The sequence below is a fragment of the Channa argus genome, chromosome 10 (genome assembly GCF_033026475.1).
Source record: "Channa argus isolate prfri chromosome 10, Channa argus male v1.0, whole genome shotgun sequence".
Lineage (NCBI taxonomy): Eukaryota > Metazoa > Chordata > Actinopteri > Anabantiformes > Channidae > Channa > Channa argus.
Window position 1 is genome coordinate 15,574,616 of NC_090206.1, and position 27,331 is coordinate 15,601,946.

Below are 27,331 nucleotides of genomic sequence, written 5' to 3' on the forward strand. Positions count from 1 at the left end.
GTCCAAGCACAAAGATTCATGCAGGTTGTGGGCTTGTGCAGCTACACACATGGGTGCACAAGCCAACACAATATTCTCACTGATCTCTCTGCAGTTACAAAGAGATATAAAGTGGAGCACCACAATACTTTCTGTGCTTCTCAGTCTTATTTTCATATGTTCAATATTTTATACTAACTGTTGCATAACCTAATTTTTCTGTCCGGATTTAGTCTTTGTGGCCCTCCCTGCTTGTATTTATAGAGAAGCTGAGTTATCAAGAATACTTAAAATAGGACATACAGAACATAGCACGAGGGGAAGCTTTAAATGCATTCACATTTTTGTATCTGTTTTTTGTTTAGGCCATGTGGAAGCTGGAAAAGAACAAAGTGTAAACTCACTGCATTCTTTCAATTTCTCCAATTTCTCCAAATATGATACCAAAGCTGCTTCGTAACTTGCTTCACAGTTGTAAAAACATCTTTATATTTCTAGCGCATTCTGTCAAAATTGCTCTTACATCATCTCTGTGCCAGGAATCTGTCTGTAAGTCTGCCATGGTAGAGGTGTTTCATTCAGTGCTTCCATTTAGTTATGTTTAATAGAGCTGCACCATATAGAGTTGCGGTTATATTGCAATTCCTAGCAGTAAGTTATTAGTTTACGGTGCCTATTTCAGATCCAATATCACCACCATGCAAGCTTTAAAGTTTTGACTCACAACTTCAAAACATGAGGACATTTATTATAATGCTCATATTTTTTATCTTTATATCAGCCCTATTTGTATATTTTATATACTTTTCCACTATGGGTTAACAACTTCACTTTTCAGTTAGACTTAAAAAATATCAGATGCACAGCTCCTACAGAGGTTAGAGTATTTTAATACTACACATGTAACTTAGTCGTCATGGGTCTTACTTTCTTGACTGTTTGCAAATTCATCCTTATTTCTGGAGAGGATTTAAACATTTACTGAAAGCCTGCCTCCCTTTAGCTAATCACTTACATGCTGTAATGATTGCCACACAACCTAAAGGAAAGAAAGACCCATGGTGGAGAAAGACAGGTGAATCTCAGAGAGGTTAATGGTTACACAGAGGAGTTGAAAGTTGCCACTTAGTGATATTTCAAGGATATGATTAATGTACAAAAAGGTGCACATTCAAGCATGTATACACACACACACCTGTGCTTCTCAGCTCTTTTCCTTCCCTCTTTGATCCTTTCATCATCTTCCCTCCTATCCTCTGTGTAGCCTGACATTTCTCCATCTAACCATGCAACTCAAGTACCCCAGCCATTTGAAACATCAGGATACATTTCAGCTGTGATAGTCTGAGTGACTCAGATATTCAACGGTGTGCTGCTGCAGAGTCCTCAGAGAGTCACAGGAGAAACTGAGAAAGAGAGAAACCCATTTAGCCTTCCATGCCACTTAACTTTTTACCATAGCATTTTTCTCAAACTTTCCAAGTGGGTAAATGCTCCCACTTGAGCATCCGCCTGTCTCACGGTTTTTCTCTGGCCTGGCCTCGTCCTCAGACATGGCACTCCTATGTGGAGGGATGGGCAGCTTGCCCATCCCTCCACATAGGAGTGCCATGTCTTGTGAACCCTGTTTCTGCAGGATCATCCAAGCACAGCAGCAGAAAATAGAATCGGCAGGTAAAACCACATACAGTGGAGAAATGTAAGCAGTGTCAAAAAGTAAAAATATGTCTGCAACTAAAGGTGTTGGCAAATTGCTGTGTGCAATGTTGTTGATCTGTGTACGTGCCAGCTGACATCACCAATACACACACACACAGTGAAAATTCTACCAACATCATTTCAAACACACTCCAATATTTTACTAAACTTTTAAGAAGTTACAGTAATGCCTGTGAATTGCTTACTGATACTGAAAACCATTACATTACAGTATATAGTATTTTTCTCCACATCACTCCCATTTTTACCCAATCGCTGTTGCTAGTTTGTTTTTACAGAAGGTCTGCATGTTAACCACATCAATAGTACCTACCCGTTGTGTCTTCCTGCCACATGATTTTCATGTGTATTCATAAGCTCCTCTGGTGAAGTATTAATATGATTATCACAAGTGCAATGTGGAATCACAGCAGGCAAGAGGACAGACCAGGGTTTAGTAAAATCTCTCTCGTGCAGTTTCTCAATAGACATTCTGTCAGAGTGACAGCAGGATCAGGCTTTGTAGTCATGCTTGAAATGATGATGAAGTTTCAGTGATTGGAGAAAACTAAACTGACCACAGTACAATCAGTAAGTCTGCATCAAGAGATAGATGTAGACAAATATGAGGCATTGTGCTGTTTTCAGCACAGCTGCTTTCACATGCATAGACTGCACGTCCATAAGAAATTAATAGAGTAATATATGTATACACATGCAACATATACCCATGCAAGTGTACACACACAAACACTGTCACCGTTCACCATTATATTGCATCATCAAAGACAACCCTGTTCCATTCCCAGGATACTTAGTGCTAGTGTTCCTTTGTCATCTGTCTGCTTGTGACTCTGAGCGGGACACTTGCAGACACAACTACACATCCTTACTGTAAATACACAAACACACATGTGATGCCTGGATGAAAGACATCTGCTGATCTACATATTTTCTCTAATTTTTTTTTTTTTTTCACGTTTTTGCAATTTTACATTCACTCCTCCTCTTCACTTTGAAATCTCCATGCTCTCCAAAAAGGCTCAGCTAGTGTCAGAAAGCCTCATTTCAGTGGCAAAAGTAGTGACAGAGTATAGCTGTGTACTGACCTAATTTGATTTAGCAAAAATGGAGAGGTGCTATGGAGATCAAAAGCTTTAAAAATGGAAAGCAGCATGAAGCCCCTCTCCCTCTTCATCTCTTTTTGAAAGCCCAAAGAACATTGTAGCCTCCCCTATTTTTACAGGGGTTCGGCTAAAATGACAGGTGGGAGGAATAATTTTCATCACAACAAGGGGCAGCTGTCACAGAAGAACAACAATCTTGTTTTTTGACAGAAACATTGCGATAACATTTCATTCTTGACAGTGGGTGTTTTTTCTAAAACCATGTTGAAATAAAATGCAGATGAATCTGTAATGTAATGTGTACATTTTTTCTCTCTCTCTCATCTTTAAAGGAAGATAAAAGCTCTCCACACTGTTTTCTTTGTCTTAGAAAAGCTTGTGGAAGTTGGCAGATAGGTAAAGACGCAGCCATCACTCTAGCTTTAGGAGTGTTCTTCCCTCATTCATTCTTAAAGCTGCCTCACTTTTAAAGGCCTTATTTGCGTCCTGTGAAGTATTTATATTTACAAGCAGACTCTTGGCTATTACTTATGCATGTATTTGCCATGTTGCTCAATGATTCAAAACGCATCCTCACCAGAAGGGACAAGGCAGGCATGGCCCCGAGAGCTCTCTCCCTTTCAGGAGATTTATTTTCTTGTAATTCTGCTAGAGAGAGGAAACATGAGACAATGGGAAGGATTGTTATTCCACTTTCAGCTACAAACATTAACCTCAGCCGTAGTGCAACTAAACAAGATGCTTTGTTAGTTTTGGCAGGGGGTTCTTTAAACGCGTTCAGAATTTTTTTTTGGTAGGTTAAAGAAATTTTAAATGTGGCAGAGAGTGGCTGTGGCTGCCCATCAAGGTTTGCTCATAAATCATCATTCCTATCTGGTCCCATTACTATTAGCAGAGGTCACCATTTAACAAGCCGAATAATAAAAACTCTTTGTGGATAGAGATGCTATGCAATCTGCAATAAAAGTCTGTGCAAATATTTCACACCAGGTTTGTTTTTCACACATCAGATGCAAGCATAAGTGCGGTAGCACCACACTACCAATATTTTGCAATATCTGATTCAAATAAACAGCAGTCCTCCACCCACCCCACCACAACAGCTCTGTCACCTTTGTTACACACCTCTCACCTTGTGTTGAGTGCTGTGTATTTCAGCCTTAAAAGTCGAGTGGTCTTTAAAGTATCGTTTCATTGAAAAAGCATGCAGTTGTAAAGTGGTGCATCAGTTAAGGTGGAAAGAGCAGTAATGTTGGTATGTAAATTCAACCCTGTTATTATACACAAGACTAGAGGCCATGAGGGTACTCCATTGTAGATGATCCTCTGCTCAGCTCTGAGCTGAGATTTTCCTGTCACCCTTCACAGTCGGCTGCAGCTGAGACACTGAAAATACTGTGTTCAGTAGCAGGTGACTGCGGAGCTAACCCAGCCATTACTAACCCTCTACTGCAAGTCACTTTGAATTAAAGCGCCCACCAGCTGGGGACACATTGGCATTGCCTGCGTTTCCGTGTGTTTCAACATTAATGACTATCATATCAGTTTGCTCATAGGCACTTGCTACAGAAATGCGCTCGTTGAGATTATTCGTATGTACAATATGAGTCTATACCGTATGTTTGTGCTAGCAAACACCTGCAGTTAACAGTGATGTGTTACAGTTCGGAAATTCCTTGCAGCCATAGTAATTATAACACAGGCAAAGTATGAACATGAATGTCCCACAACATGGAAAAAATCATAACTTCATCATAACTAAACCATTTCACAATTGTACTCATCTGTCTATGACCGTGGCAGGACTGTGGTGGAGCAGTTAGCATTTGTAGCGTCCCCGGCCAGCCGTTCTCCATGTGCTTGCGTTGGTTTCCTCCAGGTATTCTGGTTTCTCTCCGTGTAGCTCAGTTTGTAAAGCAGTCATCCACCGACGAAAGGGTCAGTGTTTGATTGTGGTTCGATTCCCGGTCCCAGGTATATGCTGAAGTGTCTCTGGGCAAGACACTGACAGCACATTCCAATCTCCAGCTGTGCAGTGCCTGTCCAAGCCCAGCAGAAATTGGGGATGGTTGCGTCAGGAAGGGCTCCAGCCACCACACAGCCCTAAACAGGAGAAGTGTGGATGTTCATGACTGTGTCCATGACAATGAAAGGGCAGTGACCTATAGCCAATTTAATGTGCTATTTTAACACTTAATTCAGACACTTGCTGCCATATTAAGAGGTGCTCCTGTGTGTCACATGAGAGGACGGGGGCAAACCTACACTATAGTCTTTTAGGTTGGGTTCGAGCACTTGTTGCACTTAGTGTCTTGTTTTTATTGGCTCATACAGAACACACCTGTCACGGTGTCAAAACCTCATTCAAAGGTAATCGGATGAATCAGTATGTACTGCACACATAAATGTGTGTGATAACTCACTTGAGGTTTGGGGAAAAATAACACACTGCTCCGAGTGAGTTTTGGGGAGAACTTTTTTTTTGCTCTTTTGATTGTCACTGAGAAGATTCTCAGCAGGTCTCACTGGAGCTCTGCTTACCAAGAAAGTCTAAACAAAACTTAGTTACTCAGGCTATGTTTTTCTGTCTTTGTGTATTTCTGTGAATCTGCTAGGTTTGTACAACTCGGCAGACAGCTGGATGATCGTGCCCAACATCAAGCAGAACCACTACACGGTGCACGGCTTGCAGAGTGGCACCCGTTATATCTTCTTTGTCAAGGCTATCAACCAGGCAGGAAGCCGCAACAGTGAGCCGGCCCGCCTCAAAACCAACAGTACGTAAAAGCTCTTATGACACCTCCGCCTGTTTTTCTATGAATATTTACAAGCCTTGATGATTTAGTTTTTGATATTTATTACAATTTAAAGTAATTCTGCCTGGATTATACTGTATGTGCAACACACAGGCACAACTCCAAGCGTTCCCCATGAATAAGTGGAAGATAAGTAGCTTTACAGCTAATTTACATCACATTTTGATTAGTAGCAGAATGTTTATGCATTGCTTAAGTTTTGCAGCCTCGTTGTTACAGTTTCTGTCCAGAAGACAACAAAGCATCCAAATTATTAAAAGACAGAACCTGAGACAGCCCCAGTCAAATTAAATTATTTCATTTGTTTAGTCTTATTTTCAGAATGTATGTGGTTGTCATCCAGTGACTAATCATTTTGCATCTGGTAGGGCAGTAACAAACAATTGTATGCACGCACACACACACATGCACACACTTGGACTGCAATGTTGTATTATCCTAGTACAGTACTACTTACTTTACTAGCTACTATTCATACATTTACTTTACTTTAATACCACTTTATTAGCTGTGATTTATTATTACCACGGTTTCAGATATCTGGCAGAGCATATAGTAAAAGGAATTGATAATTTATTTGTGTACCTTAGGTTGTTTCAATTCTGAAAGTATCTTTCAATTCAATATATATTTTTTCCCTGCATTAGACTACTATTAATGTGGAGTTTATTCAGGAACTTATACTTTAATTCCATTTGGACATTATGGCACAACTTTGTGTCAGCTTTACCTTCCAAGTCTTCCTGCTTCTCATATATGAGCAGCAACATGTGAAAGAAGGATCACAATCAAATTATCTCTTTGGTTTAAAACGTTTATGTGAATCAGTTCTGTAGCTACCAGTCTGATTATACCGTAAACAGCACAACAGGATGTTCTTCCTTTTTTATTTTCCTCTTGTGAACAGTCATCTCACACTTCACTTAGCGTGTGTAAAATCTCTGCCTATTCACTCGTTCACTACTTCCTATATAAATAGTAAATATATCACTATAATGTACACTAAGTAGTTCACTTAATAGTGAGCAGTCAGTTGAGACTTCAGACACTAGCTGGTGTTACATTGTGTCTTCATTAACACCTGTTTGAGCTGCTAAACAGTATTTCTTTCATCGTTAAACGTGCGAGCATTTTATTCTGGGGATGGTGCATTCATGTACAGGTCATATACACCACTTTTTTCATTCCATTGTGGAAATGGTGACACACTATATAGTAGATATACTATGTTTCTTGTTTTTTGTTGACTGTTCACTTACTCAGCTAAGTTACTCATTGTCTTATTTAGCTTTAGAGTTTCTACACAATGCTGATGTTTTGACATCCTCTCTTGTTCAACAAATCTACTCTCGTTTTTCCTGGTGCATAGAATAGTTCCTCTAAGTAGGCAAACGGGTTTGGCACTCAGAAAAGATTATGTTTAACTGACACTTTCAGTCTTTGCTTGTTTTTCTTTCCCTCATTTGTTTGCTTCTGCAGAATCATTTCCTGGCTTTGAGCTCTGTTTTTCCTTTATATACGTCCCTTTTTTTTATAACTGCACACAGTAAATAAAATTAAGCAAGAAACCAAACAAAGCCACAGTGACTATAATGCAAGGAAATAAATTCAAAATAAAAATGATGCTTTTTACTGTAAAAGAGCAAAGATTGACAGTATGATTAAATCTTGTGTGGTCTGACGAGCTACATACATCTTAATCCACAGCAGTGGCACATAAAGCGTTAAAACCTTAACCTTAGCAATATACAGTAGCTAATTTAGGATATGCCTCAGGGGTGCTCAATAAAATTTTAAAATCAGTCTTAAATTGCAGCGGTCGTGCAGTGAAGCTAAATTGGAGTTGATATGCCAGCCCTTCTTAGCTGCTGTCAAGAGTTTGACTGTGGCATTTAGGATTAACTGTAATCTGGATACACTCTGCTGAGTAAAATAGGTGTGTGAGAAGCTGCGCTAGTCGAGGGATGATCTTTCAGTCTCTGACACGCAGGCATTTTTCTCTCTCCCTTTTTTTCATATATTTCATGCCAATCTTTTGTAATAGCCATTTGTTGATTAAACCCGTGTACATGCTGGTATTAAAGAGTTGATATTAAGCTGTCCATTTTGCTAAAGTGGGCCGATCTACAGTGTTAGTCTCCTAAAGTAGGTTGTGTCTCTCTGTGTGTGTCTGTATGACTGCGTCCATCTTGTTATTATCAGTACATCTTCTTGTTAAATTTTGATATTGTATTGAAAGTCTTTAATAGCAGGCAAATAGATGACATTACTGATGGGAATATTCTGTCAATAAATTAGTTCAAGCAGAATGGTAGTTCCAAAGTAATAGGACACAGAGGCATACTTTGCATTTTAGTCTGTTTTATGTTCAAATTACCAATTAAATGCATTTTATTGTTATTAGTGAAGAGGGGGCAGGCTCCACAAGCAGGCTACACCTGTTCTGTACGTGATGCTGCATCACCAGCCGTCTCATCTGAATCTGTGCCCCACTGTCTAAAAACTGTCTGTTGGGCCTAAAGCATGTCAGTGCTTTAACTCTTCTTATGGAATCAGAGTGGATTACTGCATCAGTGTAATGTGGGCATGACACGTATATACAGAGGTGAATTGCAGGGCATTTGGAGTTTCACTGAGCAGTAGTAGTTCCATCTACTGAAACTCCTCCAGTACAGAAAAGTAATGAGTTTAGGTAATTTGTGACACGGAGTGTTGCTGTCACCTTTTTTCTTTCTCTTTCTATTAATCCCAGTTCATATCAGATAAATTCTAATAACTTTAAAAAAACATGTCTTATGCGAATCAAACATACATAATTCAGTCTTCAGTCAAATCTTCAATTTTCGGCACATTTCATCGAATAAAGATGAACTACTGTAGTATAATGTATAAATGTATAAAGTATAAAGACAATTCCCACCCCTCTCTCCTATTTCTCCCGCTTCGCACCTACTCTTTGTCATTCTTCATCTTCTCTGGCAGCCAGTGTTATCAGGGGAAAAGCTTGTCCACCCACAGCCAAGTTTGGTGGAGATTTTGAGCCTATGATTGGCAACCAACATTTCTTTCTCGTGTAATGGTTTAGACAAGCCATCAAAACAACAAAAACATTCAATATTTTCTCCTGATTGAGTTTTTCTATTGTGTGTGTTTGTGTTCTTTAATGCACCTGCACCATGTGTGTTCATACTGTCAGCCTGTTCACATGTTTTTGTCCCTCGTTCCTTCTTTTGTCTCCCACTCTCTCCTCCTTCTTTTTCTCCAAGGAATTGGTATTCAGATTAAAGTGCCTGACTGATCTGTTTCAGTTTCTTTGGATTAAAATGGGTCACAACAAAACTGATCACAAATATTCCACTTTGACAGGTTTTTCTATAGGCTCTGCTGCTGTAGAAGCTCTAGTATCAAGCTTTTTAGCTGAGAACCACAAGTTCTTTACTTGCACTTGAAGTCTCTCTTTCAGTCTGTGGCTAGATTGGAAGGTTTAGCTGTCACATTTTTTAAGATGAGAGGCTCTGGAGGCTTTTAGCCTAAGCTCATCATATTTCAGGCAGAGGCTTGCAAAGCAAAGAACACAGTGACAAGTCACACAGATACTGGAAACTAATGCTCCGCAACTCTGTTCAAAAGAGTAACTCCTAAATACACTCCGTATGCAGCATCACCAATATGTAAAAAAAGTGTGTCAATACGGCACCATAAAAGTAAGCACAAGGAAGCATTGTCAACCATATTTCAAATGTTTAACGTAAACTGCTGCACTGAAACCTGTGAACATATAGCTAATTCAATAACTGGTAAAACTAACAATGTAACATAGAGCTGAAGAGTTTTCTCCATGACCTCAGATGATGCCAGGATTGGAAGTGAATGCTGAAGTTGAGAAAAACGTTCACATGGTTCAAGAAAAGTTCATTCAAGCAAGTTTTACATCACAACACACACATCCAACACTGTTTAACAAAAACTGAAAAAAAAATTGGAAGAGCTGCATGTGTTGGAAAGAAATTAAGAATTCAGACTTAGGCTTCTGTTTTTTTCCTGGACTTAAAGAAGCATTGTTAAAATCTGCTCTCTTATCAAATGTCTTTTCTTGGCCTCAAACAGTCCATGTTTCTCCGTTTTGTCCTTTTCAAACCCTCCTCTTGGAACAGTGTCTGCTCTTACCCCTGGCATATGACATATGATTCCTTCTGCTGGTGCCCCTTCTTCAATCTTTATGCCATCTGTCAATCCATCCCAAAGGTAAAGCCTTTCATATCAGGATGCAGCCATTTCTGGCCTTGTGGCAAAGACAGGCCAGAAATGTTTATTGTAATCCCATACAGATAAATGCAAATTGGATTTTTGTGTACACAGTTAAGTGTGTACATTTGTTTGATAAAGAAGCAGATAGTGATGAAGCTGAGAATCACAGCTTCTGCCTTCACCCACTCTACTTTGCATCGCTAAGATGAGGCTCTGCATTGATATTCTGATGCGTCTCCCTGATGTTTGGAAACATTTTATCATGCCGTGTATAGTACTACCCCCTTAGAAACCTTCAGTGCTGCCATGATTTGACCCAGAGGAAGCCCCTCGTTGCTTAGAATAACAATCTGACTTATGACACTTTCACTCAATTCTGATGCCACTATCACAATGCTACTTAATGCTGCAATATAATGCTGGAAACTGATTTACTCCAACAAGCCTCTGTTAACCTAGAGGTAATACAGAATCTTACTTTTCTCTTATTCGTTTTACATGTCATAAAGTCTTGTGTTTTCTAAAGTCCCAAATTTCAAGGTTTGCGTGGAAACATTTAAAGGCGTGTTACAGTAAAACACCACCAATTTTACACAACGTATTACAGCTCCTGGGGAATACAGCATAATGTATGTGAACCAAAATTATACAAAGTCATAAGCAGCTCCATTTAGAGCTGCACAATATGTGATTAAGTAATGGCACTTGAGTCAGCATCAGGTCCACAGTTTGATAAGGTGTGGAGTTAGAAAGAAGAGCGCTTACTTCATACTTCATCATGGCTGCGACTAGCCATGATGTATTGTGAAAAATGGATTGAATAAAAAGACAGTATCCAAAAACTACTTTAACCTTTTTAATTTTTAAAACAAAACCATACGGATTCTAATATTTTAAGCGTGCAGTGATAAATCAATGGAGTACTGTTTTAATGCCATCGCACATCCACTGTAGCCATGTTTGGTGCAGATTAGTTGTGAAGTCTCAAAACTTTTTTAGGCTTTTAGGGTCAATATACTGAAGCCACACATTTAACCCTGAGTGGCTCAAAGTGAACACTGGCCCTAATGCTGTACTATATACTGTAGCTGTGTCACTGTGCTCTCAGATGCCCACATCAACATGTAAAGTAACTCGCAGCTTCTTGAAACACATATGAATTAATTATGATAAAGAAGATAAAAAGAGTGTGTTTGTGTGCATGTGTGTGCTTGTATGTGACCTTCTATTGCTGTGACCATCCATTTACCTCTAAGCGAACCAGGTTCCTACACCACTGTCTTTTAAGGTGAAAGGAGTAACCTACAAAGAGACACAGAGAGGGAGAGGATGAAAGTGGACAAAAAGTGACAGGCTGCGAGTCAGAAAGCGTGAGTGTTGTAGTGAATAAAAGACACCAAATAGCTCTTTGCAGGCATGAGTGTCTGCAGACATGAGTGGCCTCAATTCACTGCCTTTTTACCCATTAAAGCAGTTCAGTCTGTGATGTACACAGTCAGAGCTACATTGTGTCCATCCAGTTACAGTTCAGAAATCTTACGTTAGTGGGCAACAGGCCAAACAGTATTGTTATAAAATACATAAAAAATGATTTCTTATTCTGAAGATTTAGAAATCATATTTTCCCTCATTGGATATAAATTAATTATATATAAAATTATATTTAGCCTAATTTGAATTTGTAGATGTTCTTATGAAAAACACAAATAATGAAGCCCATACACAGAATTCAAAGCCTAGCTAGTCATTTTAACATTAAAAAGTTAAAGCGGCATAGTCTGACTGACAACATAAAAATAATTATTCTTGTTTTCAATGCACCATATCTTTATTTATTTATAAAACATAAGCATGAAATTGAATTAAGGTTGCATTCGAGTTCGGTCACAACTTATTAGAGTGGCGGCTGACAGAACGAGAACCCACATTAATCCGGAAGGCTTTTATTAGACTGTGCCCTGTTTATGCTTTTTAATTGGCTGTCTGAGTCAGTAATGAATTCATTCTAACAAGAAACTAAGTTGCAGTAGAAGAGCAAAGCAGTTTGTTAATGTGGGACAGTTCCGCTTTAGACTGAATAGTATCATCATCACCTTCTGGGCTGTAGACAGCAGTCTTATATTATCATGCAGCATGTTCCTGTATCTGAGTTGCCTCTTTTCTAAGCTTAGTGCTCCATACTGCAGGCTACTGAGTAACGGGTCCGGTCAGGGCCAGCAAATCACAGAGTCTAACCTGACTGTGCATGTAGGTGGAAGTCAACTGCAAGTTTTCCCAGCGCAAAATGCAGTGATTTTAAGTTTCTGTGCAGAGTGTTGATGTGGAATATTTCCTATGTGTTGTTGTTCGTGTGCACTGATATTTGCTTTTCCCAAAAGCGTGTCAAACCTACACCTAAAAAGTAGCAGAATGATAAATCTACTTCATTATCTACCCATAAAAGTCACATTTGAAAAAGGTCAGACTCATGTAACTCCCCAAACTTCCCTCACACCTTCTTAAGTTCTTCAGCGGAGGCACCAGTCAGATTCCAGCCTTCTGGTTTGACATCTGTCCCGCAGTGTAAAGCTTCCAACATCAACACCCACTTTGTCATTTAGTGACAAAGCCTTAGGATGATATGAGGTAAGAGTAACAACAACACAAATCCAAGCTTAAATATGTCTTCATGTAGCAGCCTTATTGTTACAAGTTAAGACTGGGCTCTATTTTGAGTGAGCTTATTGTTTGTGTCAAAACAAAAAGCTAATCTGAATGCACACTTCCTCAGGGCAGCTACTGTGCTCACTGTTGACTTTATAATCATCGTCATGCTGTTGGTAAACTATTCTGGGTGTCAGTATTGTGTGCACAAAGCAGGAAGCTTGCAAACACACCAGAGTGTGTGTGTATATGTGTACATGTATGTACGGCACAGTATTTTTGTATCTCTATGATCCCCATCCTGTGTCGAGTAAACGGCTAAAAACCAGCATCGAAATGTCAAAGTAGGGATATGGGATATGTGTTCTATATTTACTTCCTGTTGAAGGACTTTCAATAATAATTACTCAGCATGCATCTGATGACAGGCCCTAAAGAAAGAAGTGGGATAAGGAGAAGTGACAAAGGAACCACTATTGTTGCATAAATGAACTGTTGAACTGGACGACATGTTCCTTAATTATTAATAAACTACAGTTTATTTAGAGCCAATCTACCATACTCAGCCTGGAGCTGTAAATAATAGCCAGACATACAGTGTGCAGCTGAAAGTACTTTCCAACGAACATACCATTTGCTCCAGTTTGAGTAACATTTGGTAACTACAGTGCACAGCTGTTCTAGAAAATTAATGAGGCTTTTTTATTTTTATATTTTAATTGCAACCTATTTGCCTCAAAACCTTTGTGTCCTCTTTAGAAACAAATTTGTTTGGGGTAGAGCACCACAGGCTGGGCAGAGAAATTGTGAGTCGGATTTAAAGGTCTTTGGTTCTGTCTTGTCATTATATGTATTTGTTGCGAACAATAGTAATGTAGTATGACAGCCAGTCTGGGTGTTTTAAGAAAGCTACAGTAAATAGTGTTTATACCTTAGTGTTGTATTGTCACAGGGCTTACATATCATGTTCAGTAACCCATAAAGTACAGTAATGTCAGTCAGTATCAACTCTTCTCTTTAGCAGACTACACAGAAGCTGGAAGTTTGAAGCTCAAAGTTGTGTCCTTCATGTGAAATGCCAGCAGGTGGAGATTGGGCATGTACAGTATTAAAATGGTTTGCGGGGTTTCGTTTGTATTTGTTTATTTCTGCAAGACAGATAACAGACTAGATGTGAGCTCTGAAAGCCTGAGAACTCAGCACTTCACCAAGGAAACCTTGATGTTGATCGGCCAAACTTTCAAGCCTCTTTGATACATTTTGGGTGCGTGATTACAATTTACACCCACACCGAGTCGTACCGACAGTAATTCAGTCAGCCTCGTTGGTTTTCTATCTTTACTCTAACGGGTTATCACAGAAACCTTATCTTCAAAATGGCTTCTTAATCACAGTGAAATTTCAAGCAGGCCTAGAAGCCGTATTTTTCTTGCACTGGTCTCTGAGGACTGTGCAGAGTTCATCAAAGGGTGAAGCTGGAGAAGATCAGGGATCTGCCATTTGTCTTTGCTCTTTACTGCACAAAGACATTTTCAAATTTCCTAGTGAGAGGTAAGGGGACAATGACAAAGATGTGATATCCTTTCATCCAAATTGCCTTGAATTCATGCTCTGTGTACTCACACTCCTGTTGGCTTATACACCACATTTCTTTGGATCATTCAATTAGAAGCCATGTGGCATGCAGCAACATTTAAATGCCATGCAGTGATTTGCACATTCAACAGGAATGCAGACACCTGTGAAAAGTTTTGAAGTTGTGTTTGTGACCGTTGACGTTATTAGAGAGCGCTCTGTGTTCCTGATGCTGCTGTTTCTTCAGCAGTAATTGTTTAGTTACGCAGTAAAATGAATCTTTTTCTGTCTCCCTCATTACACTCAGAGCACAATCTATTTCTCAGCAAAATTGTGAACCAGGAAACAAAAAGGGCTTAGGTGAAATAGACTTTATTGAAATAAAGTCCATTACCCAGATGCTGTTCAATTGTTTCAACGAGGGGCCAACAGATCAAAGTTTTTCTTTCATTCTCCAAGTGGTTCACTTTATTTGAGGTGAATTTGTTCTGTGTTTTTGTTTAGAATCACATAAGTGGGTGTAACATGATCATTTATATATATTATTATAATCACTTTTTAAAAATAAAAATGGATTAATAACTGTTTCACATATAGGCAGTTACTTTATGTATACTATATACAGTATAACACCACATACTGATGTACTGTGTATAAACTAGACTTGAATTTGAATTTGAATTTGGCATGTCTTCTGAGTGCTTCTAGCAAGTACCTGTACTGTATATTCACTGCAAATTTACAGTAGATCTTTCAATTTGCTGGCAACTATTCAAAATGAAAAAGCTTCAGTGTTGGATGAAGTAGTCAGAGCCATTACCTGAATAAAAGTAGAACTATTACAATGTGAAATGCTTCGCTGCAAAATAACTTATAACCACAGCTGTCAGACAAATGTAGCAGGTTAAGCGGTACAATCTATCAACCTGATGTTACATAAAGTAGGTAAAGTACAACCACCTTAGTTCTTGCAGGGTGTACAGTAGATATGGCTTAGCCTGCTTGTTCCCCAAGGGGGAAAAATTACCTAATGTTAAAAATAAATGGTCCAAAACATCACTTTGCAGTGTTGACCAGTTACTACATGATGCACTGGAAACAGTTTGAATGCAACAGTTCTTTTAATTTTACTTTACACTTGCCAAATCCTAGTTTTATTTATAGTGTCCTGCCAGACTTATATACGTTACATATTCTCTTACTTATTCACACATTCACTACTTAAATCTAAGCTTATTATGCAGGATTTTTTCTATTTAAACGAAACCTGGCATTGGTTCAGACATTTCCACTCTACTACTTACTGTACATCTGTTTGTATGAATACCAGAGTTGATTCTTTATGTGTGTGTCTGCTTGTCCTTTACTATCACATGTGTCTCCCCTTCCCAACCTCGGGCCCAGCCTGGCCTCTCAGGAGTCATTCCCTGGAAAGGCATGACAGAGCCCCAGTGTCTGGAAATGGCTGTGCTGGCAGCGATAAGCAGTTCAAAGAAGAGAGCGCATTAATGTAATTGGCTGCCAGCAGCACATTGGCCTCAACGTCTCATATCCACATGCGGTAACACACACTCACCATGCGGATTATTGGAGGGGAGCGTGTGAGAGTGGAGCGAGGGTAGAGAGGATGAGAGCGAGAGAATGAGGAGAAAGGGATGAAGGGAAGGACAGATCGCGAGAGGGAAGGAGGAGGAAACGGGGGTCCTCATTGTGTCGCTCATTAAGCCGTGGGAGGGCTAAAGAGGCTGAGAGATGAGATGAGAGGTGTCAGAGTTAAATGTCAGGTCTGGAAGGGACGTTGCTGGCCTCCATGAAGCCAACACACACACACACACGAACAGAAAGAGGTAAAGAGGGGATCCTTTGCCTGGTTTTGTGCCTAATATTATCCACTCAACTTTGCAGTCCTCCTCTCTCTCTCTCTCTCTCTCTCTCTCTCTCTCTCTCTCTCTCTGCCACTCACCAAGTTTTACTCTCTTTTTCCACCCATTACACCCAAATTACTGGTGTCATTGCAAATTGAATTGTTGCAAGTGGATAGCAGCATTTCCGCAGAATAGCCCTGACTGCTATCTAGTGCAGTGGAAGTGAAGGCTATTTCCTTCAGCTATTTTCAAAGTCTGTGTGATGGGAGGCACAGAGGAGAATGCCGGTTGGCTTCCTCCACTGTTATGAAATGTTTTCACCAAAGGCTGTGAGCAGCTTTGAAGTTTAGACTCTCGCCCTTGTATTTCAAACATTCTCCTCTTCAGTCTCTCCCTGTGAGTTCTCTGCGAGCACTTCTCACCCCAATTTCTATTTATTTTTTCTTTTGCTGCTTCTCCATGTTGAAATTGTGCTCTCATTTTTATTCTCGCTCTGTTTTTTCAGACTCCTGATCGTGTGGTATTTTCTGCCTTTTTCTGCTTGACAATACTGACTGATTATGAACCCCACATGTAATGGATTTGCTAAAAAATGTTTAGCTAATTGACACATAAGTGAGTGTGTCAAATTACATTGGTATCATTACAGTAAATGACAGAGGTTGTCATTTTTCACTAATGAAATAATCAAATCAGAGATCAAATGACATGTCTACTATCAAAGTTATTGGTGTCAAACCCACAGAGAATACATCACTAAACTTTGTAGTGCCTCTGTACTCCACAGAGAAGCTCAGCATTTTTCATTTAACTGTTTTGGTTTTCTAGCCTGCAACGTTTTATTTTGTTCACTCTCATTAGCATAATTGTAAAATGCAGCAGGTAACTCACAGTAGAAAACATTCCTAGGAGTAAACCCCAGCTGGTGAACATGGTAGAGCATTTATTGCCTAAAGAATCAGATGTTTCCCTATGGTGTAGGTGGAGAATAAAACAATACTGAGCTTAATCCGTCAGGTGTATAGAAACGCAATTTCCTGAATGCTAATGTTACTCCATAGCTGCTGGAGGTGTAACAGCATAGCCTTTTTTTTGTTAAATTAAGCCAAATAATACATGTTTACACATTAGGTAAACAAAACTTTTTGTAAACAGTAGCACAATATATAACAGAATATTCTCCACATAACATAACTTAAATTAACAAAACAAATCTTTACACCCAACTTTTACACAATGACAGCTTTGAATTTCTACCCTGTTTTGTAGTAACACAAATAAAACACTGTGATCGGCAGTTAATAAAACTCAGGAGGAAAACACTTTTCTATCAAAGTTCTAACTTTTATTTATAGTTTAGTTTTTTCCATATACTGTATGTTGCATCATGTCATAGTTTGTAATGCCGTCAAAAAAACACTTTGTAAACTGTGATTTTAGATAGAGGCGCTGTTTTTTATAAAGGATCAAACTGATGGGAGAAGTAACGATTATGTAATCATATCATTAGCAAGAGAGCCTGCTCCTAAATCACAATACCAGACTCTTTGAAACACAAGACTCTCTCTATTTGAAGGTCAGCCCTTCAAGTTGGACCCAAAGACGGCCCACAAGAAGCTTCGTCTGTCCAATGACTGCCTGACCATGGAGAAAGACGAGAGTTCATTAAAGAAGAGCCACACTCCAGAGCGTTTCAGTGGCACAGGCTCCTATGGAGCAGCTGGTAATGTCTTCATCGACAGCGGGTGCCACTACTGGGAGGTGCTGCTGGGAGCATCCACATGGTAAGAAAGACACACACAAGTGCATTATATAAGCCTGCAAGGAGGTTTGGTAAATCAAAATATCTTTCTTGAGGGAGTTTAAATCTAGGCTGTTATGCAAACCAGCACACACACACACACATACAGACATAAACTCCCCACACAAGACTGCGTAATCTTATCCTAATTATATTCTTTTCACTAATTGGCTCTGAAGTAGCCTTCTTCATGCAAGTAAGACCCAAAGGGCTTGCCTTGTGTGTCCTCAGCATTTAGGTAGTGTGACTGTTGGAGTCATTAAGGAGGACACTAGTTTCTAATTATTAATGCATTCTAAAACATCCCTTCCCTGCAGGTATGCCATTGGGGTGGCTTACAAATCAGCCCCGAAAAACGAATGGAGCGGCAAGAACTCATCCTCATGGGTGTTCTCACGCTGCAACAACAACTTTATGGTGCGACACGATGGCAAGGAGATGCTGGTGGAGGCAAGCCTGCAGCTGAGGCGGCTGGGTGTCCTGCTGGACTACGACAACAATTCACTGTCCTTCTATGATGCCATGAACTCCCAGCACATTCACACCTTTGAAATCTCCTTCCTCCTGCCCGTTGTACCTACTTTTATGATCTGGAACAAGTCGGTCATGATACTGTCAGGGCTACCCGTCCCTGACTTTGTTGATGGCGTGGCCTCAGATCTTCAAGAGCAGCAACAGCAGCAGATGGGGCTGTGCCGACAAGAGTCGCCATACTTGACTGGGATGAAGAGCTGCCACTGAGACATGCCTACCGATGACCTAGTGCAGTCCGCTCAGGCCTGCTGACTGAGAGGTTGATTTGGAGCTAAAAGACATTGACAGTGTGACTGTCAATGTGCCCAAATTACTTTCTTATGGATTTAGAAAGTGATCAAAATATGCACACCAGTCTGAACAAATGTCAGCCCTGTTAGTTTGTAGCCATCCAATGCTTTGTAAATCACCCCTCAGTGGAAACAAGGTCTCTTGACTGCTAACGGCAGTCCTGCAAATAAAGCTTTTGTCTGTCACTGGGCAGGCCAGGGCTCCTGGTTGTCTTGACCATTAAAGGTCTTCCTTTTTGAGTTTATGCTGACCATAGGTAGTAGACCAAGGAGGTTCTCATCATTCAGAGTTTGAATATAAAAACTGTGAGGTAATCTAATGTCCCACTGTTGCTGAAGATTAAAAAAAAGGTAACAGCATCAAAAAAGACTGCAGTCAGAAGCCTTTTCCTTGGTCTTTCTCCTAGATTTGACCCAGGAGTCTGGTCTCTGTTAGTTTGTCACAGATTTCATGTTTGTGTTAACGTTGCTCCCAGATATTAATTTTATCACAGGGGACAGATTTGCATCATGTGACTACTTAACTTGTATGATAAGAGATTTATTAAATTCTGGAGGGTAAAGTTGTTATTTATGACAAGAAAGATGGTTTACTTTTATTATTATTCTCAACATATTCATGTTGCACTTTTGAATTAACACTAATTTCCCCTTCATGAGTATTAAAGTAGACGGAGCTGAATGGCAGATTTGTAATGGGGAGGGGAAGTTAAAACTAGCACTACTACTGGTTGTGTTCATTACTGTGAACATCTTTATCACTTTATTTTCCCACTCATTTATGAAACAATTTTACTTTTTCTGTTAGTTTTCATAACATATCATCTTATAAAGTCTTCACTTAAAGAACTTTGCAATAAAATAGAAGTCCCTGCTATAAAGTTACAAAGTTTTTTTCACTGTGGTTTGAACACAATCTGCGACTTTCCCTCCCCATCTGTCTTTTTAATAACCTATAGTAAGTTTTTGTTGTTTGAAAAAGAGATATGACTGAGATGATGTTTATGCGACTTTTATCGGAATAAAATAGTCACAAACTAATGGCTGTTGCAGGGAAGGAGAGGGGTTAACACATTAACTGTCTGTTGCAATATCATGGCTTGATTGTGTTTTCACACTCTCAGACACACATGCACATACACACACACAAACACACGTCATGTTTTGTTCATGCTGGCCGCGTCGTGATAAATGCATGATACATTGTGGGGTCCCACAGTGGCTAATTTAAGTAGCTTTCAAGTTCACGAAATCTTGTTTTTTGTCAGATTCTGACTCAGGTGACCATTCGCTTACAGCAGACCTGAACACTTTTTTTTTTTCGTCCCCCATGACTATTCAAATACCAGCTGTACCTGAATCTGTTGTTTGCTTTTTATTGGGATTTGAAGCCCTAGTGTAAGTGGCAGTTTCTCTGGTTTGATATTCAGGTAGTGATGCTAATTCAGACAATCATATATGTTTATATATATAAGTTTATGCTGATTTTCGAGGTTGCGTAGTAGAAAAAGTGGGTTGGGGTGATATTAATAACACTCAAAGCTGTGCTGCAAATAGCAGGTTTTACACACCATCATATTTGACTTGACATTTTAGACCTTATCACTGGCCATTATCACTGTCTTCACACATCACCAGGTGTGATGTGTGATGGACTAATTTTGAGTGTCATGTAACGTGTATGGACAAGCTATGACTCGTCTGACCCTGCAAACACACAAGGAGCTCAATCATTTCCTACAGTAGTGACCTTAAGAACTTATTGATTTGGTAAAGCAAAGGACCCGTGATATAAAACTCTCAGCTGTGGAAAGGCAGGGAAAATCTGACCTGCGGTGGCGTCAGTGTGCTGTTCAACCTGCGATGTTAATCTAGAGCAACTGTTACAAGGCATCAGTCATGATTATATATTGATTGCTTGAGAGCTTTGGCAATAGAGATAATACGCTGGTCAAAGGTAACCTAGTGGGTGCTTTAGTATGAGAGCTGGGTTCTTTTTTTTTCTGTCAGGAATTTTAAGTGAATGTTACCTGATGTCCAGATATCAACGCATCTTGTTGAGTAATGTCAGTCACAGGCTCAAAACCGCCATGTGTTTATTTGTGATCTGGACTGACAAGCTCAACTCATCTGTGCAAGTTTGCTTTGCTGGGTCACTGCATGATTTTTTGACCTTGCTGCAGGTTCATATCTCTTTCCTTATCTTGGTGATAAGGTTCATTATCTCAAATCCACAATATTCTCTGTTTCTTTCCTCCCAAAAAAGAAAAAGACAAGAACACTCAGACATTAAATGTTCGTTGCCATGCACATCAGGTCGTTTGCAGTGGTCTTTCTTTCTATGTGTCACAAGTCAGTACAGTTAAATATATACAGTGAATGATTTTCAATAGCTACCCATTCCTTGTAGTGCTGTGTAATACCCTAGAGACAATGCAATAGATTTTTCTTTTGCTTTTTCTGTTTGTGTAACATGGAAAATTATTTTTTAACTCAAGAGAAACACACTCCTCTCCCTTTGGCATTTGGACCTTAATAAACAGCACAAAAATATATAAATGATCATTTTAACCAGAGAGGAATGTAAATCATAGGGGGAAATATATATTATATAAAGTTGTATAATGTACAAAATATATAAGAACTAATGTTATTTATGTGAATTTAAGTCCAATTAAAAGTCTGATCCCAAATGTGTTTTCTCAGTTGTCTGTCCTTCCACCTGAATATGCAATAAAATATAAAGCGTCATTCCTATTAGCTTGATGCATGGCCCATCAAGATGTATCAGTTCATTTATTTAATAACTATGCTCAGTCTCCTTCTTACAAAGTAAGACAGTTGGATGACACTGTCGTTTGCAAGAGCTTAGTGTGACAAGAAAGCAAATAACAATATATAGTAAAATATTAGGTTTGTTGAACTATCCCTTTAAGATTTAATTAACAAATGTGTACATAAACCTAAAAGAAGCTCTAATAGGTTTTATTCTGAGAGGTGTGTCATACACAAACCTCTTTTTATACTGCTCACAGTGCATCTGAACTCTTTGAACACCAATTTAAAAGTCGTGGAGCGGTTAAAGGCAGAGCAAGGCTGCCAGTCTGGCAGGTCGTCCAGCGCTCACGGTGGGGTTATTAGGGTTATACCCTCTTAGTCTTCATCTGTTATCACTGGCATGAGTGTCTCATTACAACATAGGTCCCAATGCTGCCTGCAAGCATGGCACACACAAACTGAGCCTGATAGAAACAATATGCTCACTTTGCAGCTTCACTCCTGTGATGCAGGACTGTTCTCATAGTATCACAGATTGAATCTCAGCCACTAAAACCACTAATTGTTTATGTTGGTCATATAAAATGATGTAAAGTCTGAGTATAGATAGTAGGTTGGAGGAATGAGTTTCTTCCATGCAAAGATCTAAAACTATATCAGCTCCAAGGTCACTTTTCACCTGACCCAACACTGTTTCACCTGCTGAAAAGATCAACCATATCCCTCAGTCATCAATATTGAATCACAAACATACATCATACCTATGACCTTGGATAGCTTGGACCAAATAGTATCTAACCTAAAGGTAAAAATGTGCTAATGAAGAAGTCCAAAACAATTACTGAGTTTAGGCAACACTTACAATGATCTTCACAAAGCAGTGAAGCCTAACTATCTAACTGTACCCTCTAATAATTTTCCCCAGAGAATCGGGAAACTCTGATCTTGCAGTAATATCACAGCTAGGAGGTAGCTGGCTTTGACTAAATCTAATTCTTTTTCGTTTATTTTTGTTCAACATATTTGTGCCAGACAAAAGTTGGCTGAACATGGTGCGAGCTGACTCCGCATATTACGCTTACTGTGCTTTCCATACTGTATACTGTACACACAACCTTAAATGGCACATACTGTAAACCACATCAAGATGTTAGAACAAAAATATATGGGACTCAAAATTGCCACCCACTGCTCGGCGTAAAGAATAAATATGTACTGTATCTACACTTTATTTGGTTCTATACAATCTAATGCAGTTCAATGCAGCAGCTCTGCCATGAATTTAGTTTTAAAAGGTTAATTTATCTGTCATAATTTCAAACTGTCAGGCCATAGTGGTTGGTGGAATAGTACTGGAGGGCATTACTGTACATGTATATTAAGAAGTGGTTCTAATGTTTTGGTCTCCCTATTAAAATGAATTTAATGCACTCTAGTACAACTCCATCGCCCACTAAGACCTCAGTAATTCAAAAAACGTAGAATCATTATATGACAAGGTCAAGCTAAAAACTGAGAAATTCTAACTTTGTAAAGTCGGTGTAGCCAGTCAGCTGAATGTACCAAGTGGAAATCAAATATAAATGGACTACAAATAAAAAAACATTGTTAAATTAAAAATAATTACTTAAATTATTATTTAATCAACTACACTATTTCCAGGTAACTACTGGCAAGTAACAAGCCATTATCCAATCCATTATCAGTCATTTGTTTGGTTGTCAACTAAAAAAATGACCACCTTCAAGAACAGCACCACTCTTTCTCTGCTCTATAAAGCTCTAGGGCTCTGGTTTGACAGGTTTTATGCTTCTTTTTTTTCAGTGTGTTTGCATTGATGGATTACAACCCTCAGTGCCTTAACTCTGTCCAGTTCAGGCCATAAGTTCAAATAGCAGGGCTGTGATTGTAGGCCTGGTATTTACCTTTACATGTGTGACAGATTATCTGGAGGTTTTATGTGAAACTCACTCTGTCTCTGCTGTCTCACACTGTTAGCCAACTAGCAAGCAAGCCATCGGAGCAACCCGTAATTACATTTCTAATTGCAGAATAATTAGGACTCCCTGTGTAGCTCGTTAAGTCATTTGTCACCGAAGTCTCTAATGGCATACACCAACTGTAATTATACAGAATGAAAAGCGTACATGTTGGGGAGCATTCACCACTACCTGAGGCCTGAGATTCCTCTGATAAAGCACACTTTATCAATTCATCTGCTGATCATTGTATTAATGATAAGCTACTAACTCTTCATGCCTTTGTTATAATCAATAGAAACGTGTTTGGTTTCAGAGTGTGTTGTTTAAATTAAGCCAGAGCCTCACAGATGCGGCCAGACTACTTTCTTTCACCTTTGCAGTGCATCAATGTCAGATAATGTTCCTCTCCAGAGAACAATGAAAGTCAAATTTATAAATTTAAGCAACAGATTATAGAAATGTTCTCCCCTTCAGCCTCCCTTAAAAGACAGGAGTTTATCTACGACTAACATCTCTGAATGGAGGTTTTACCAGGACAGTTTCTGAAATCTCCTCACTGCTTTTACGTTAATGTGTTTAATATGCACATTCACAACACTCGGGTCATCTGATGACTCTTTTTTTAACATTGATACACAGTCTGTGTGTCTGGAGTTGCAACTGAACAGCCTCTCAGAGGACCTGCATTAACATTATCATTTTCCACTAAAGCTATAGCCACCTACTGCTGTTGTTTCACCTAGACTAACATCTCCTGGACCATACTAACCCCTATATACTGGTTGAATTCCTGTCTCCTTGGCTACATTTCATATTACATGCTGATATGGTCCAAATCCTTTTGCGTCCAAGTGACCCTAGTGTTAGTGTAAAGTGTAGTGCCAAGGAAGTGTAAAGAAACACAAAGGGAGTTTTTTCCAAATCAGATCTGGGCTACCTTCATATGTAGTCCTAGATCCATTTCATATTCGATCTCAGGCAATGCATCCGCTGTCAGAACAGTCAGATGGGAAGTCGTGATGGGATTTTATTTTTATGTCTTCACATGCAAAAATTGCCTGCAGTCATCAGTCAGTGTTAGTATCTCACACTATGGTAAAAACAAACATAGCCGATCAACAACAGAGATGGGGAAACATGGATAGATGAGGAAGTTTTACGTTTGTTGGACATGTATGGAGAAACTCCAGTTCAGGTTGCAGTGAAAATAACAGTTGTTGAGGAAACTGGTCAATTTGGCCATTGCACAAATTGCATTTTTGTTGTTATTGTAAGCACATAGTCTACACTCAAATACATGTATGTTTAGGACTGGAAATGTTCAAACTGGAGCTGGATCAATGGCACTTACAAACATGAATAGGAACTATCAACATAAAAAGATTAGAACAGACCAAAAACTTGAAACTGAGCTTTACAGACTGTAATGTGAACACAGCCCTTGTTTCTTTTGGCAATCTGCATTTATCTCCTGTTAATCTCTGTCCACGTTGTTCCCAGTCACACAGATAACGTAGTCCCAGACAACCTGTTCACCTTTCTTCTATTCTCACTCATCTCACATATGTCCCACCCCCCTAGAAACATTACAAACCTGTTTCCATTTCCGTCATTAGCTCCCTTCATACATACTGGTCCAATTCCCCCACCAGATAGTCTATTGTGCTGCACCATTGCAAACAATAGGGGTTGGTGTAGGGCATTTGGTAGAGCAGTTGTCGACAAACCACAGCGTTAGCTGTTTCAATCACAGTTCCCCCTCACTACATATTAAAGTGTCTCTGGACAAGACACTGAACCCCAATATTGCCCTTAGTGTCTCCTGCTTACTTTAAACATCTTTTAAATTACTAAATTCACTATAATGTTCCTGTTTGTCCTGCATGTTTCTTGAAGTTTGAGTATGACCAATTTGGTGTATAGAGCACCATCAGGCAGGGGAAGCAAAGAAACTTTAACAGTGATAACAGTATGTTTTTTTATTTGTTTTTGTGGGCTTTTTTTGCTGGAGATAATCAGGCATAGTTAGTAAAAAAATGCATTCTTTTAAATTAATGAAAATCTTTGAATTTGTCAGATCTATCAATAGTTTATGTACATGAATCAGTAAATGCATAAAGACTGCTGCCTTACACAAACAGGGATGCTTCGATTTCCAAGGTATTAAGCTTAATAACATCTCTTAATAATCTCTCTGTGAAACAAGCCAGAACGTTTTATCCAACATAAAAGTGTGTCACTACCATTCTCATTCTCATTCTAGCTCAATAAATCCAGCCAGATTTTTCACCAGCTGTGGATGGCCATCTGTGTGTGTCGGCGTGTTAAGGTCTGTCAGAGCTACAAATGCACAGCTGGAAATAATGAACTGCAAATCTGCATCGACCCCCTGACCCTGTTCACTAGCACACACCTGCTCCAGCTGTACCTACAGTACCTGCCTAGAGTTTAGTGATATTCAAAAAAGCCTCATTTATTACCATCTGTTCTGCAGAAAGACAGACATTTTATTTGAATCTATCTGAACTGGAAGCTGGCGGCCTGATAGCTCGATGGGTCCAGCAGCAGGATGGGATGCAGTAAAAACACATACCAAATGTGCGGAACATGTTCCAATGTGACGACCCCTGAAGGGACAAAGACAAAAGCCTTGATTGATCTGAACTGGAAGCTGCTCTTTTTTCAGATGGGAGACTTGGGTGTGTTAGCTGTGTGAACCTCTGTCTCCTTACAGGGTTAAGGCCATTTTAACATTTAATTTAAGGAATTCTTGTGATGCCCAGATTTCTTTTTCTGCTGAGTATACAAAGCATAAAAACAAGAAGACAGTGTTAACCACTCCACACAATAAATCAAAGATTTTAAAATATGGGGACATGGATTAGATTGAAGTGATAAAAATGAGTTGATGTTGGACCTGTTGATGCAGACAGAGGCAGCCTTTACATTTCCTAAGTGAGGATGAATTAGATCAAGATGGAGGAGAGAGGAAAGGCTTGGCTCACTGCCCGTAGGTTGATGGAGGAGAGCTATGAACTCTGGGAAATGAGGATCTAAACAGGCAGTAGATCACCAAGCCCACGGGCTCTGTCTCTATCAGACACTCTCTCTCTCTTTCTATCTCTCTCTCTCTCTTTCTATCTCTCTCTCTTTCTTTCTTAGTCTCTCTCTCTCTCTCGCTCTCTCTTTCTTTCTCCTTCTCTCTCTCGCTCTCTCTTTCTCTGTCTCTCTCTCTTTCTTTCTGTCTCTCTCTTTCTATCTCTCTCTCTTTCTTTCTTAGTCTCTCTTTCTTTCTCTCTCTCTTTCTGTCTCTCTGTCTCTCTTTCTATCTCTCTCTCTTTCTTTCTTAGTCTCTCTTTCTTTCTCTCTCTCTTTCTTTCTCTCTCTCTCTTTCGATCTCTCTCTCTCTCTTTCTATCTCTGTCTCTCTCTTTCTTTGTCTCTCTCTTTTTCTTTGTCTCTCTCTCTCTCTCTTTCTTTGTCTCCCTCTCGAACACCCAGACACACACAGTAGCACTCACACAGCAAGCAGTGGATTTCTAGATTAATCTCTGGGGATGGAATCAATCAACTGGCCCGGTGGCATCTCTGAGAGCTCTGGGTGCTTGATGGACTGCTGAAGAAGAGTGATGCGCCCAGGTGCATTAGAGAGATCTCAGCTGAAATCTCTACCCCTCCATCTTTCCTTATGGAGATGACAGGGTGTTAGTTCCATGGAGATATTTTTACCATTACTGACAATCTGATGAACCGTGTGGGGAGGAGTCTTTAGGAATAGTGTGTGCAGAACCAGCATTAAACTGGGTAACAAGTTACAAGATGGTCCCCAATTTAAGTTGCTCAATGCTGCATTATTCAAGAAATACTTAATGCTTTTGAATTCTCAACATATAAATAACCTGCATGTTCGGAATAATTTTTGGGCCCATAGAGCATGCACGCTATCGTGTCTTTCCAGCCAAGCCTCTTGGCAGCCAATGCTCTTGGGATAAACCA

General features: G+C 39.5%; 1 protein-coding gene across 8 annotated transcripts in view; it reads left to right on the forward strand.

Annotated features, from left to right (window-relative positions):
- Positions 1-21,306, forward strand: part of mid2 (midline 2) — a 127,394-nt gene extending 106,088 nt beyond the window's left edge. For 7 of the 8 annotated variants that reach the window (XM_067518455.1, XM_067518459.1, XM_067518454.1 and 4 more), the window contains 3 exons: positions 5,420-5,581; positions 17,528-17,735; positions 18,070-21,306. In XM_067518455.1, coding sequence (XP_067374556.1) covers positions 5,420-5,581; positions 17,528-17,735; positions 18,070-18,493 — 794 coding nt within the window. In that variant the 3' untranslated portion in view covers positions 18,494-21,306. The remainder of the gene's footprint in view (positions 1-5,419; positions 5,582-17,527; positions 17,736-18,069) is intronic. The other variant, XM_067518460.1, reaches the window with a different exon arrangement.
- Positions 21,307-27,331: the final 6,025 nt, after the last annotated feature.